The sequence below is a fragment of the Semicossyphus pulcher genome, unplaced genomic scaffold (genome assembly GCF_022749685.1).
Source record: "Semicossyphus pulcher isolate SPU_LCO1_2020_fin unplaced genomic scaffold, fSemPul1.0.p SCAF_9, whole genome shotgun sequence".
Taxonomy (NCBI): Eukaryota; Metazoa; Chordata; class Actinopteri; order Labriformes; family Labridae; genus Semicossyphus; species Semicossyphus pulcher.
Genome location: NW_027211770.1, coordinates 25550096 through 25562541, shown reverse-complemented (window position 1 = coordinate 25562541; position 12446 = coordinate 25550096). Strand labels below are relative to the sequence as shown.

General features: G+C 41.1%; 1 protein-coding gene across 1 annotated transcript in view; it reads right to left on the bottom strand.

Annotated features, from left to right (window-relative positions):
- The window catches only part of xrcc1 (X-ray repair complementing defective repair in Chinese hamster cells 1), a 29086-nt gene extending 16720 nt beyond the window's left edge, over window positions 1-12366 (bottom strand). The window contains exons 1-10 of the mRNA XM_069656092.1: window positions 11908-12366; window positions 11664-11756; window positions 9635-9742; window positions 9381-9539; window positions 9017-9091; window positions 7978-8101; window positions 7680-7786; window positions 7060-7222; window positions 6736-6979; window positions 5271-5387 (exon numbers count right to left, since the gene is read on the bottom strand). Coding sequence (XP_069512193.1) covers window positions 5271-5387; window positions 6736-6979; window positions 7060-7222; window positions 7680-7786; window positions 7978-8101; window positions 9017-9091; window positions 9381-9539; window positions 9635-9742; window positions 11664-11756; window positions 11908-11958 — 1241 coding nt within the window. The 5' untranslated portion in view covers window positions 11959-12366. The remainder of the gene's footprint in view (window positions 1-5270; window positions 5388-6735; window positions 6980-7059; window positions 7223-7679; window positions 7787-7977; window positions 8102-9016; window positions 9092-9380; window positions 9540-9634; window positions 9743-11663; window positions 11757-11907) is intronic.
- Window positions 12367-12446: the final 80 nt, after the last annotated feature.

Here is a 12446-nt window from a genome sequence, read left to right as displayed (position 1 = left end):
GTGCAAAACTAACTTACATATTTGTGGACGCACACACGATAAAAGATTCCATCAGCAATCACGGATGTCTCCGTAGTAGGTGCAGTAAACGAGTCCGGGCATGTCTCCCTCACAGCCGTGTTTCGGCTGAGTCGTGCAGCGTTCAGGAGCACTCAGAAACGTGAGTGATCAGACACGTTTTTACATATATTTTAAAAAATCGATCTCGGGTTTTATTAATCGATATTAGGTCATTCAAATGGGAATCGATTGGAATCAGAAAAATCGTTTTTTTTAAAACCCAGCCCTACTAAATTGAGATTAAAAAAAAAAAAAGTTTTCCAGCTCACTGGTGTTGGTCTGGCTGGTCAAAAATTTAAATGTCAGACTTTTTTCTTTCTTGTATGACTTTAATCCATTCCAAGACACTGATGCAACCTGCTTCTGAGCAGGTGTTTCCAGCTGCAGCTGTCTTGTGCAACTGTCAGTGCCTCACTCTTCTCCCCCTCTGATGCCTGCATCTGTTTGAGACGCAGGAATAAATTAGACGTTCCGCTGCTGCGTTGGCACAGACTTAAGACAAACTCTACAGTGGACAGTTGGTTGAGGTCAGATGCTGTAAAAGCAAACCACTTTCTGGTGACTGAGGATACTTTCTTATGCACGCAGCCAAAGGACACTTGAACATTGAAACTTCCTCGATCAGACAAAAATGTTTACAGAGAGGCTTTGTTATTTTATACTTTTATACTAAAAAAGAAATGTCTTCGATGAAGGCATTTGTTCTTAAGGCACATAGAGCTATGAAACTCCAATAAAGACAGGATAGATTTTAATTAGGGTATCTTAAATGTAGTTAAAATGTTCACTATGCAGCTGTATGGTCAAGGAAAACAGAGGTAGTGGATCTGGACTCACTTGAATTCAATGCAGTCGTATTTCTAAATTTACTTTGACTGCTTACGAACAAAAAGTTACGAAGAGACAAAGAGAAAACGAAAGGTTTGAAAATCACATTAATGATCGGACTATCAATTCCAATCATCCCTTTGCATACAGCATGTGAGTTAATGTAGGAAAAGTATAGTGACAGGCCGTTTTTAAGGCGTCGACACTTTGGGGCTTTATAAAAATGGGCAGTGGAGGTGTCATATCTAATGAACGCTAAAGTTGATGAAAACTTTGATTTACGGTTTCTGCGGGGTTCGACTCATCCATTGCTGGTGATCATCGTCAATCATTCATGCACACACACACATTTAAGTAGAAGATAAATCTATCCCAGATGCAGCCCGCAAAAGAACTGTGAACACTCTTCTTCCTGAACGTCATTACTCTCAAAATAAGAAGAGAAACTTTAATGCTCCCTCTCGCGTGCATGATTCTGAAGTTTTGAAGCTGTGGCAGCCCAGTCCTGCTTTAATACAGATAATATGGAACATTTCTGCCATTGAGACTTGAATCTAAAAAGAAACAATTGTTGTAGAAGTGTACAAGGTCATTGTACCTTTTTACAATATCCATCAAACTTTCCTGAAATACTTAATTACTCATCCATCTCTAACAAATATATAAAAACACACAATGGCTGCCTTGGATTCTATCAAACCTGAGACAGAATGATGAGCGTCTTTTGTGGCTCTGTAGAGCTCCAACACCGAATAAGAAATCAAGAACATCTGAAACAAGACAACAAATGCAAACTAACTACCAAAAACTGAAAAAGGTTGACTGGAAATTATTCAAAAGCAGCACATTGCTTTTGTGTCTTCGTTAATTGTTTTCTACATTTTCTGAATGATTTTATGGTATATAATTATTCTAAAGTGGCTCGGGATGGGAACCGAGGACGGCCATCAGTTGGTACCGGTTCCTGACTGGTCAGAAAATACTGATACTCCCATTAGTATTTATGTAACACTGAATGAACCAATCAAATAAAACATAAATGACTAAAAGTGATAATCATGAGGATTTTCATTTTAATAAATGTCTGTTAAGTCACTATCGATGAATGAGGTAACACAATGGTGATTGAGCCTGTGGCCCACTGATGAAAGCCTTTGCATTTGCAGTATAACAGACTGGCTGTCTGTTGCAACTTTCGCGGGAAAAATCACAAGTGGGTACCGAAACCCGGTATAAAACGGGTCCCGGGGCCGAATTATGAAATACCGGAGTATTGATAATCTTGCGACGTTAACGGCTGCCGCTTTCGGTAACAGAGAAATTAAGGAAATACATTTCCTGTTTATTATTGCTACAAAAACTTCATATTGCACATTCAGTGTCACCAACCGTTTCTAATTTGCAATAGGAATCAGACACTGGTGCATATTCCCAATCAAAAAGAGACTCGCGGAGCCTGAGTGCAGGAGGGTGGTGCAGCTCTCTCTCTCACGCACACTCTCTCTCTCTGTTGTGTGCACGCACATCCTGCTCGTTGGAGAACTAAACCATCAAAAGAGTGGTTAAACTTCACCAGAGTCGATCCCGACAATGCTCGGTGCTACAAGTGCAACAACCCTTTTGCTTTTAAGGGCAGAAACATGAGCAATCTGTCCAAACAGCTGTCTAAAGTGCGTCATACACAGGCAGAGAAATGCACTGTACGACTCCCGAGCGCATAGTTCATCTCTCATTGGCCCATATACGTCAGGTATATATTCAAGCAGCCTACCTGCATGCCCCACTCGTGTTGCTCTATACCACTGTGTTTTCTTTTGCAGGAATAATTGTTTATCTTGTCTTGTAATTTGTTTAAATTTCTGTCATCACAAAATTGGAGTCTATAATAATGATTTGTTCTAAACATTGTTGTTTCTTTTGCTGTGATAATTATTTTATATATTTCAGAAAATAAATCAATCTTTATTCTGTTCTGTGCTGCGAGTAAACAGTAATCTACTATGGCTGAACAAACAAAGAAAAGATGGATGACTACAGATACAACTTCAACAAGAAGTGAAAATCTAAAGAAAAAGAAACAAATTGGACGCTCAGATGAAGCAAACAGTCTAAGAAGGATTATAAAAGAGTTACAAGCGGAGCCAACCGTGGACGTCACACACGAGACACTCTCTGGATATCTGGGAAGTGTGCTCCTGCAATTACAGTTTATCACCATAGGTGCCGCCAAAGAGAACGAAACTGAGATCTTCATGATGACCACTTCTTGAAATGTGTTGCTTTTCTTTGGCTGTCATAGTAATTTAATATTTCCTTCTCGAGCTCTGGACTGTTCATTGGACAAAACAAGACATTAAATAACATCACCTTGCGTTCTTTGACAAGCATTCTGCAATGCTTCCAGATGTTTCACGGAGGAAATAATAAATAAAAAATTGGCAGATCAATCAATAAGGGCAGTTATTGTTTTTTTCTGTCCTAATGTAATCACCAAAACAAAACACTGAGCTGTGTTCCTAGAGCTGCAGTTTTTCTAGTGCTATGTTTCAGTGTGGCTTAAAAAGGCGGACTCATAATTAGAACCGAAACTTTCACCGCTAATAAGATTTCTAAGACTAGAACACTCGTTTTGATGCCACTGACCCCATATATAAACCATCTGAATAAAAAAGTCAAGTAACCTCAGATAACCCTGCAGAGAGCGAGCCTGGTGGGAAATGGTTTCATCTTCAAGTCAGACACAATCATTACAGGCGCGACAAGCTCGAAGAAATTCCCTAAGTGATCAAACAAAGCTTCATACAGTCTAAAACCAGTACTGTACTGTTCTAATTAATTTAGACTTTCCATTGCCCAGGGTGAGAGCTCTTCCCTACATTATTCAGCGGACAGATTTTTGTGGAGCGGTGACAGAAGACCTTGATGTTGCAAAAGCTCACCCTGTAATGAGGCATATAATTAGAGCGCTGCTGGAGCTGGCTGGGCTGAATTTGTGATCACAGCAGGCATCAGCTGCTCAAGGTTACAATGTTCTCTGTAGAAAGTGGGCATCACTGCTGTGAGGGGTGTATTTTTGGACGCTTCAATCAGTGTGAGTGCCGTGCGCAGATTGTACTGTGTGGGGGTACAGACGCGGCTTAACAGGACGTATTAATCAGATGTGGACTCATACGTCGGACACATGCTCCACAGGCTGTCGCCCTGTGGAAATGACCCTTTAACACCTAATACCATCCAGCTGTTCAACATGACACAGGCCTGAATGTTCCTCACAAGCATAATTTAATCTTTACTGGCATGACTACAAAATCATGTCTTCTATGGCTGCACGATGCATCATTTGACAGCTGCAATTGCGATGTGCGCATGTGCAATATTCACATCGCAGGACGTGCGATACTGAAGCAAATTAATACGTCGAGCTGCTCCTTTTTGTCGGTGCAAAACAAAAACTCGCCAGCTTTCAATGACTAATCTACAGCTCCGTCTGATATCACATAAGTGCAGCTCTTCAACAGAGCACACAGAGTGAACTGACCTCTGTGCAGCAGAGACTGTGTGTCACCTGCCTGTAAACTGTAAACAAGCACGAAAACTCACACAAACTCACGGCGTGTGTGTGCTGCAGGTGTAGCCGCTAAAAAGGAAACACTCGCGGCATGTTCGCTCCATGAACCGTCCGTTTGTGTAACCGTGGCGTAACCAGCACCGGAACGAGGTGCCACTGTTAACAGGAATACACTCACTTAGAAGCCACCCTGCGTAACGGAGCCTCGATCATTCCACCAACATTATCTGTGACGGCAGCAGCTCCGTTACGCGAGGTGGCTTATAAGTGAGAGTATTCCCAATAACAGCGTCGCCTCCTCCCGGTGCTGGTTAACGCTGCGGCTACATAAAGGGACAGTTCACGGAGCGGACGTGCTGTTTACTTTTAGTGGCACACACCGCCTGAGGTTGTGTGTGCCCACAGGAACAACAGGCGTCACTGTCACGGGGCTGATCACGCTGATTAAACATACATTTGATCATTAGCAATGGTTGATGACATACCGTATTAATCCCACAACTGCAGCCCACACGTCTGTTTGTATTTGTCTGATAAAGAACGTGTCGCTCCACCCGTACTCTATACTTTTGCATGTGGGATTAAAGTAGGAGGGGGGTTTGTTTTATTATAAGCAAATAGACTTAAAAGTATGATTGTTAATTGTTTATATATAAACATGAAGACACACTGCGTTTATCTTGTATAATTCCCTGTATTTTTTAAAATCGCGATAAATATCACATTATTATTGCAGAAAAGATATCGCAATGTATGTTTTTTTCCGATATCACGCGGCCCTAATGTCTTCTCTCCAGCTTGTTTTGTCTCTTACCGTTTAAAGGAGATATTCTGCTTCCTCTTGTGGCAGTCCATCACCCATTCCTTCCGTACGATGATGCCCCCTGCTGATTTCACCTGGCTGTACTTGGGGGTGTTTGCGAAGGCACAGCTGGAGATTAATGGGTGGAAAGAGACGTGCACACACACGCACACACACACACACACACACATGCGGTTACATCACTAAATAGAGGCTGACAAGGCAATAGCCTGCTCTGACAGCACAGATCAAGAAGCAATCAGACTGAATTACTGAGAGTGCTAACAGGGCTGTTACATAATCCTGCAATCTGTTTCAATAACAAAAACATCAACCACAGATCAAAGCCTCTCATGGAGGAGCATCTCTAAAACAATAAAGATTAATTAGACTTTATTTATTTAGATGTCCCACATATTCATTACTTCATTTTCTCAGAAGAAACCTGTCAAAACTCATTTTTATCTACTCTAAACTTTTCAAACTCTTCCTTTAATCTTATCGCCAACCTTCTGCAATTTCAACATGTATCGATCTGTTGGCTTATCTACAGCTGTTTTGCATTTGCTCCCCACTTATCTCTTCACTTTCTTTTTAAGAGGCACATATCTGAGCTGTCCTTGCCAGCAGAGGACTTTATTGTTTATTGTAGGCTGCAGTGAACAGCAGCGGTCAACAACAACTTTCTGGTGTGTTTTATTGAAGTGCTTTTTCTTTTTCTTCTTTCGTCTCAAAATAGGGAAGAAGTACAGCGCCTGAACAATAGTCAATAAAAGAGCACAAAGACATTCATCAGACTGTTCAGTGTGAACAGCTAAACTAACGCAGGTATTTTAGACAAGCTGCACTCTTCATCTAACATGTATGTAACATTGAAGAATATTCTTTTTGGCTTCTTTGTATGGAGACTGTTGAGATTACAGCAAAAACATGAATAAATGGTGAATTAAGGGCAGCTTAAAGTGATAATCTCGAATGTCTGTTAAGTCACTATTTATCAACGAATGATTTAGAATTACGGACTTGGTGTTGGTGGCGACAAGCGGCGCCCAGTTAGTGACGCGTTTTCCATCGCCCAGCAGTGGTTGGTCTGCCAGAGAGGGTAGGCGGAGCTAAGCGGCCGCTTTTCTGGTCTCTGCAAGTGTTGCGAGTAAACAGTAATCTACTATGGCTGAACAAACAAAGAAAAGATGGATGACTACAGATACAACTTCAACAAGAAGTGAAAATCCAAAGAAAAAGAAACAAACTCGACGCTCAGATGAAGCAAACAGTCTGAAAAGGAAAGCGACCGTCAGCCAGGAAAATCAAGAGTTACAACCGGAGCCAACCGTGGACGTCACACATGCAACACTGTCTGGATATCTGGGAAGTGTGCTCCCACAATTACAGTTTATCACCATAGGTGCCGCCAAAGAGAACGAAACTGAGATCTTCGAGATTACCACTTTAAGCATACAGTTTTCTTGATTCTTACATGAGGTGTGTTGAGTCTGGGGTCCAGTCTGGCCTGTATTTGGCTCCCATTTCCAGAGCCTTTTCCCTGAGCTCGCCTCTGAAGGGGTTTTGGAAGCCGCTGAGGACAAACACCACACCCTCCATGAGCCGCTTGAACGGGACCTGCTGTGCACTCTGGGGTTTAGCTTTCTGTTGTTTGGGTGTAGCTTCGGGTTTGGGCTGGCTCTCCCGCTTCTTCTCTGTAGACTTCTGTGCTGGGGAAGCTGGAGAGACAGTGGGGAAAGTCAAAGATGTTTTCCAGATGAAGAAATAATGCATTTGCTAGTATTCAGACATGTGTTACCTTTTGGGGTGCTGGGGTTCGGCGTGCCAGACGGGCTCGGCTTGAGTTTGGGGGTCGCAGCTTTGCCCTCAGGTGAGCCGGCTGGGCTTAATTTCTTTGCAGGTGGAGGAGCAGACGAAGACTGGCGCTCTTTGCTGAACTCAAATTTTCTTTTTGCTGGTGGCTAAAAGGGAACAATAAAAGTGCAGAATTTAATACACAAAACCTTTTTTAAATTGATGGAAGAGGAGTTTCAGGTCCTCTCAGAATGCAAAATGATTGACTGATTCTGGTTGAAGACGGGAAACCAACCAACATGAATTGTTTTTTTAGGCTGATACGATGCAGGCCCCTTTTCAGAGTCAACGCAGAGAGGTACTTCAGCTATTAGTTCAAGTCAAGCTTGATCCTTTAGACATTGTGTGACTTCTAGTCACATTAATTTAGTTTAAATAGATATGATTAGTTCCAAACTCCCAATAACTATCCATCACAAACTTTTCTGCCTCTGCGTTTCCTCTCTAGGTAACTTTCAGTTTTCCTTTTGTCTAAATAAAGCAACAAAAAAAAGACTGCTCATTAAGGGAGCAGCTGCTTGATGGCTGTCCTTCAGTGATAAAGGTGACGGCGATGTTTAGTACCTGTGGTGAGGCAGAGCTGGAGGAGGAAGCTTGTCCTGATGAGTGGGAGCTGCCACCAGCCTGCAGGGCAGCAGCAGCGTAACTTAGCTTCTGACTCTGAGGAGACACTGAGGAGAGAAAAGTGCAGGTGAGGGAACAAAGTAGCTCCATAATAAAGAATGCCTTTGAAATCATTGTCTCCTGGCTCACTTTAATGAAGCCTAATTAGTGGCGATGTGATCAACACTTTATTGTTAGCAGGAGCACAAAGTATTTTATTTGGCTTCAGCAGCTGGTAAATGAGAATGAATGGACTAACCTTTAGGGGGAGTGCTGGACTTTGCTGCATTATCCCGACTGAAGAACAGGCTGCCAGGCTGAAGGCTGGGCCCCGATGAGGGAGACTCATCCTTCACCCTGAACTGTCCCAGCTTTGTCAGTTTCTGAAGGAGAGGAGAAAGAGATGTTACGTGACAAAAGAAAAGATAAAGACGGCACAAAAGTTTTAGTTTGATGAATGATTTCATAAGTTATGAAGCATTGGAGTTCACAGGATGGATAAAGGGACAACACACTCTGAGTGAGATAATCTGCTGAAAATAGAAATACCTCATATGTTCACGTCAAAGTAAAGTACTGCTGATCACAGTGAAGCAGCACAATAAATCACATGCGCAGAAAGACCATCTTCTTATTATAAACTTAAATTGATGCCAACTCGGTGTCATGGGGCTGTTTGCCTTCATCTGAGCGTCCAATTTGTTTCTTTTGCTTTGGATTTCCACTTATTGTTGAAGTTGTATCTGTAGTCATCGATCTTTTCTTTGTTTGTTCAGCCATAGTAGATTACGGTTTACTCGCAACACTTGCAGAGAGCGGAAAAGCAGCCGCTTAGCTCCTCCTACCCTCTCTGGCAGACCAACCACTGCTGGCTGATGGAAAACACATCACTAACTGGGCGCTGCTTGTGATTCTTTCCTTGAATGTCGCCACCCAGTCCATAATAATACTATATACTGCGAATGCAAAGTCTTTCATCAGTGGGCCATAGGCTCACTCACCATTGTGTTACCTCATTTGGCGATAGATAGAGACTTAACAGACATTTCTTACATGAAAATCTTCTAAAATTATATCTTTCAGTCCATGTTTGGTTTACTCGAGAAAAAATGTTTTATAGAGAACTTTTATTTCTCTGGATGTCGGGTCTTAAAGTGTTATTTCCAGGTACTAGGTACTAAAACTTAGGAACAACATGGGCATGGCGATCAATACCAAGCTCTCAAGGATTCATATTAAAGGTTAAGCAAGCAAAACCACACCTGTTGGCATTCTTGAGTGTTGAGAACAAAACTTACCGGTGAGGATGTTGGAGGATCATTTTTGTCAGGCGGTGAATGAAACTTAACAAAGGCCAGTCCGTAAGCTATGTTCTACAAAGCACAAACGAAATGTCATCTTAGATTTGTACAAATGCATTCTTTTTTTATGTTGTTATATGTACTGAACTACCACACACAACATAAACAAATACAGGTGCAGCCAGGGAACTTCTTTATCGGTGGATCCTTATTGTGCGTAAAGCAATAATTTGTACTCGATGTCAAGATCTGCTGTACCACTGGATGAGTGTGTTATTGTTTGATTCTGTTGATAATTAGGTAGATGTATTATTATAATCTCACTTGAACATTTAGTATTTTATTATTAATATGCTCTTACCTTGCTGTACGGTTGGCTACACACAATTTTCACTCTGTCCCACTTCTCCTGTGCCGAGCTCTTCTGCAGCTGGGCGGGCCCAAAGAAACGCACCCGGTTCATGTTGGTGCCATTACGGCTCTCCGTGGGGGACATGAAGGAAGACGTCACCAAAAGAACCTAAAACAGAACAACAACAAATAAGGGCAAGTAGAATGAGGCGTTTCTTATCATGAGGTGATACAGTGTGTGCATGTTTTGGTGTGCCTGAATACCTCATAGTCCTGGTCTCTGACAGCTGAAGAATTCCCCACCAACACCTCAATGAAAGCTGAACCTTCATTTCCGATGTCAATGCTGTGCACCTGCTCCTCCTTCTCGAACTGAGAGAAAAGAGCTGAAGTTAATGAAGTTTACGTAAAACACATTTAAAGTAAAGAAAAAAGTGAAAGTCTTTAAGCAGCACCTACATTTTGACAAGTTAATAAACAAAGACACATATATTATACGCCTTAAAGACATACTTTTCCTTACTGATACGATGATTGGTTTTAGTGTATACATTCTGCAAATCCAAAAAGTTTAAAGTGTGCTACTTTTTTCACAGAACAGTATAAAAAAGGAAACATGATTTATTTTTATTTTTCTTAAATATATACGGTTAAAAGTTAGAGGTCGAAGGGTTGATAGTAGGGATAGACCGATTATTGGCCGGGCCGATTATCGATGCCGATAAGAGATCAATTTAAAACTGGGTTATTTTGGCTCTGATGCAGCCGCGCCTCTCTGTCTGCAGTCACTACTCTGTCTCCAGCATTGTCCCACCCACAGCACTGATTGGTTACACGCAGAGCCATGGCAAGGGTAACAGCCAATCAGCAGTGAAAGCTGTGCATGCAGAGTGCTCACACACACGGCGGAGAGCAGAAAAAGTTAATTTCTTTGCAAATTTTATTTAACTTTGTTTTATTTACTTTATAAAACTTCAGGAAGTTATTTATTTATTTATTTAAATTTTCAGTGAACTTTATAAGAGATGCTGCTGACCCTGGGAACTCCCTGCGCTTTTTGTTTGTTTGTTTAATAAACATATGCTTAAAGGCATTTAAACAAAGTTAAGTGTTGGAGTTTGTATTATTCAAAATTTTGACACCAATATTTTTTACTTTTACTGCAAATGAATATCGGCTCCAAATATCGGTTGTCGGCCTCCTTGACTGCTAATAATCGGTGTCGGTATAGGCCCTGAAAAAAACATATCGGTCTATCTCTAGTTGATAGTGTTTTTTTGTTGTTTAAAACCAGGGTAGGTCTGGGGTGACAATCGTTCCCCCTGTCACATGACATTCAGCATTTAAGTACCAAAAGAATCGATCAGTCTGCTTGATGATCTTAGATTTGCTTTGACAAGGTGTTCATTCAAAACCAAGCTAAAGACCTTTCTTTTCACTCAAGTGAAACTGTTTTATTAATTCAACACACAGTATTCGTACTGCTTTCGGATGATACAGCACTGGACAAATAAACCGGATTTGAATTTAAACTAAAAAGCTGCAGAGCAGGGTCAAGTTTTTCTCTAAACAAGAGAGTACGCCCACAGTGTCTTAAACGTATTCTGTAAAACCTCACAATATATTCTCTAAAGCTCCTGCAGGAGGAAGAGACAAAAATGCGGAGGATAAGTTTTTGCCTCCCAGACTTTTTGGATAAAAGTCTTGCAGTAGCAGCATTTTATATAACCTGGAGACAGGGGACTGACTCCTGACTGCAACTGTTTTCAAAATATTCTGCAATAAAAAAAATAAAAAAAATCAGGAATCAAAATCATAGCCAAAAGTTAAAGTTTAAGTCTAAGTTTAGAAACCAGTGTAAGGCAATGCACACCAGGGGATTTCCAAATGTACAAAACTGTATTCAGAAAGGAGAAGTGGAACTGTAAACAATAACTGGGAATTGTTATTGGTAATATATGCCACAAAAATTGCTCCACACATCAGAAGTAAAGGAAAACATGACAACAAAGTTTTCCTTTCCTTTAGTTTATAAACGACCAAGAGAGGGCTGACAGGCCAACTGGGATCACAAGAAAGGTTTCCGGTTTACTGGAACTGAGTTGTAATAAGACCTGTCATATTCAGCTATGTAGATCTAAAGTTAGTGTTTGATTTTAAACAGGTTACCAGTATCAGCAGGTTTTAGAAGTGTCTACAACCAAAGTAAACTTCACACCGATAAGGACAAAACAAACAAGTTATGTAAGCACTGCTGGCCACCACTTGTGGGAGTAGGAGGGCAGAAACATACCTGCAGAATGACTGAGGTCTGCTTCTCTCCGGGTCTTGCTGCTTTCCACTTTCTGTAGGTGTCAGAGCTCAGCAGGTTGTCTGCCTTGTGAGTCTGTTTTGCATTATGAGAATTATTGAGATAAAAGAAATGCTCATATTTGGTGAAATGCTTGAAAAATGAATCTGTAAGGGATAACACCAGACAAAGGGCAAAATAAATTTTATATTTTGCAAATTCATTCAAAAGTTACAAATGGACTTACAGTGTCCTCGGTGCTGCAAGACACGACGTGCTTGAGTTTGATTTCTGGCATGTTGTTGTTGAATCTTGACAGAGGTAATTAGCCAGTGTGAAACTAAATAAACCAACCGAACGCTTGTCTTTCCACTAAACGTATACGGTTAACAACGCATAAAACACAGGCAATGTTTTGCAGTGGCTGTAATTCAACCCTCGACAAGTCCAGTACATTTACTTTGTTGCTATTGTGTGTTAGATTTACCGTTGGCTATAGCGTTAGCATGCTAGCAAACAATAGGCAGAGTGAACTTTTCCTGATTAGCCGGATGATTTTAACACACCTCAAGGGCCGTTACGCATGAACACTTTAAACTGTTATATATTTGAAACATAGCCGCTTACTTTGGCGTTACGTAAGACATCAAAAAACACATATTAATGCTTTTAATTTTAAATTAAATGTGCGTGGAGGCGAACTCATATTCCCACCAAAAGCGTGATGTGTATCGTTCTGTGACGCAACTTCCGGCTTACAGGAATTCTATCCAATGAGAGCGTCCT